At 72.2% G+C, this 1240-nt stretch overlaps 1 protein-coding gene across 1 annotated transcript; it reads left to right on the forward strand.

The window, feature by feature from the left end:
- Positions 1 to 48: 48 nt before the first annotated feature.
- On the forward strand, positions 49 to 1240 carry EMIHUDRAFT_471802 (hypothetical protein). Its single transcript, XM_005758419.1, has 3 exons — positions 49 to 113; positions 460 to 582; positions 684 to 1240. Exons 2-3 carry the CDS (start codon positions 484 to 486, stop codon positions 1020 to 1022), a joined length of 438 nt encoding a protein of 145 aa, XP_005758476.1. The 5' UTR covers positions 49 to 113; positions 460 to 483; the 3' UTR covers positions 1023 to 1240.

Consider the following 1240-nt stretch of genomic DNA (forward strand, 5'->3'; position numbering starts at 1 on the left):
ACACAGGTACTCACAAGGAGACAGCGGCCGACTTGTGGAAGTTCTCTTCGCTGGTGACTGGCGCGGAGTGGCCGGCGGCCAACCAGCCAAAGTCGCCTTGCCCGACGCTCAAGGTAGTTGGCCGTGGATGCCGCAACACACGCACGCACACGCGCACGCACGCACGCACGCACGCACGCACGCACACACACACACACACACACACACACACACACACACACACTCACACACACACACACACACACAACACGCGCGCATTCCCCGACACGCACTCGAGAGGGCACGAGCGGGCGCGAGCGAGCACACCCTCCGCTGTATCCGGGCGTATATTCGGCAGTGCTGGTTCACCGCAAGCGCGGCCCTCGTGGTCACGCGGTGCTCCGCATACCGAGATCGCAATCTCCCCAGGGTTCGGCTCCAGTGTGGGTAGGGGATCCCCCACACCCCTTCACGGCACAGGTGGTTGGCGCGGTGGCAAAGGCGATGAACGCGCAGGAGGAGGCGAGGAGGAAGGCGGCGGGTCACGCCGGGAGCATGCCGGGCCAGGCGCGGCTGGGGCGCCGGGAGGGCGGGGCGCGGGGTGTGTGGGGGGGGGGTGGGGGGGGGTGGGGGGGGGGGGGCGCAGCCGACAGTCCACGGGCTGAGCAGCCGGCCTGACCTCCGCCCCGCCCTTTGCCACGCAGGGGCTGGCGGGGATGGCCGAGGCGGATGAGACGGTCGGCGGCGGCACGGCTGGCGCGGCGGGGCAGGCTGCGAGCGGCGGTGCAGAGGCGGCGTTGGGCACCAACGCCGCCGTCTCGCAGCCCGCGAGCACGCCGGCGCGGACGCGGCGCGGATTCCGGTTCTGGAGGAGGACGGGGGCGCCGGCGGAGGCGGAGGAGGCGGAGGAGGCACCGCTCGCCGCTGCTCGCCCCGAGGGTACGGCTGCTGCCGCGGTGGAGGCGCGCCTGAAGCAGGCGCTAGCGGGCGATGGGCTGCCGCTCGAGGCGCCCGCCGCGTCGCGGGGAACGCCGGCCAACTAGGCGGCTCGGCGCGGCGGCGCGGGCTGTGTGCAAAAGGGGCGTGCGGGGAGAGGCTCCCGGCCGACGGTGGAGGGAGGTCCTGAGGGCGATGGGGGAGCATCCCATGCCCGAGCTCTCGGACCGAGTGTCTGTCTCGGCTCGAGACGGAGCCCTTCGGCGCCGCGGGCGCGCGGGGAGGAGGGCGTCGCATGAGAGTGTCGTGGTCTGTGTGTATTCTT

This window comes from Emiliania huxleyi (genome assembly GCF_000372725.1).
Source record: "Emiliania huxleyi CCMP1516 unplaced genomic scaffold EMIHUscaffold_8645, whole genome shotgun sequence".
Taxonomy (NCBI): Eukaryota; Haptophyta; order Isochrysidales; family Noelaerhabdaceae; genus Emiliania; species Emiliania huxleyi.

Excerpts from the sequence above, each read along its gene's own strand:
- EMIHUDRAFT_471802 (XM_005758419.1), top strand. The coding sequence starts at position 484 with ATGAACGCGCAGGAGGAGGCGAGGAGGAAGGCGGCGGGTCACGCCGGG. Across the intron at positions 583-683 it reads GGGAGGGCGGGGCGCGGGGT|GGGCTGGCGGGGATGGCCGA; the intron begins GTGTGGGGGGGG and ends TTTGCCACGCAG.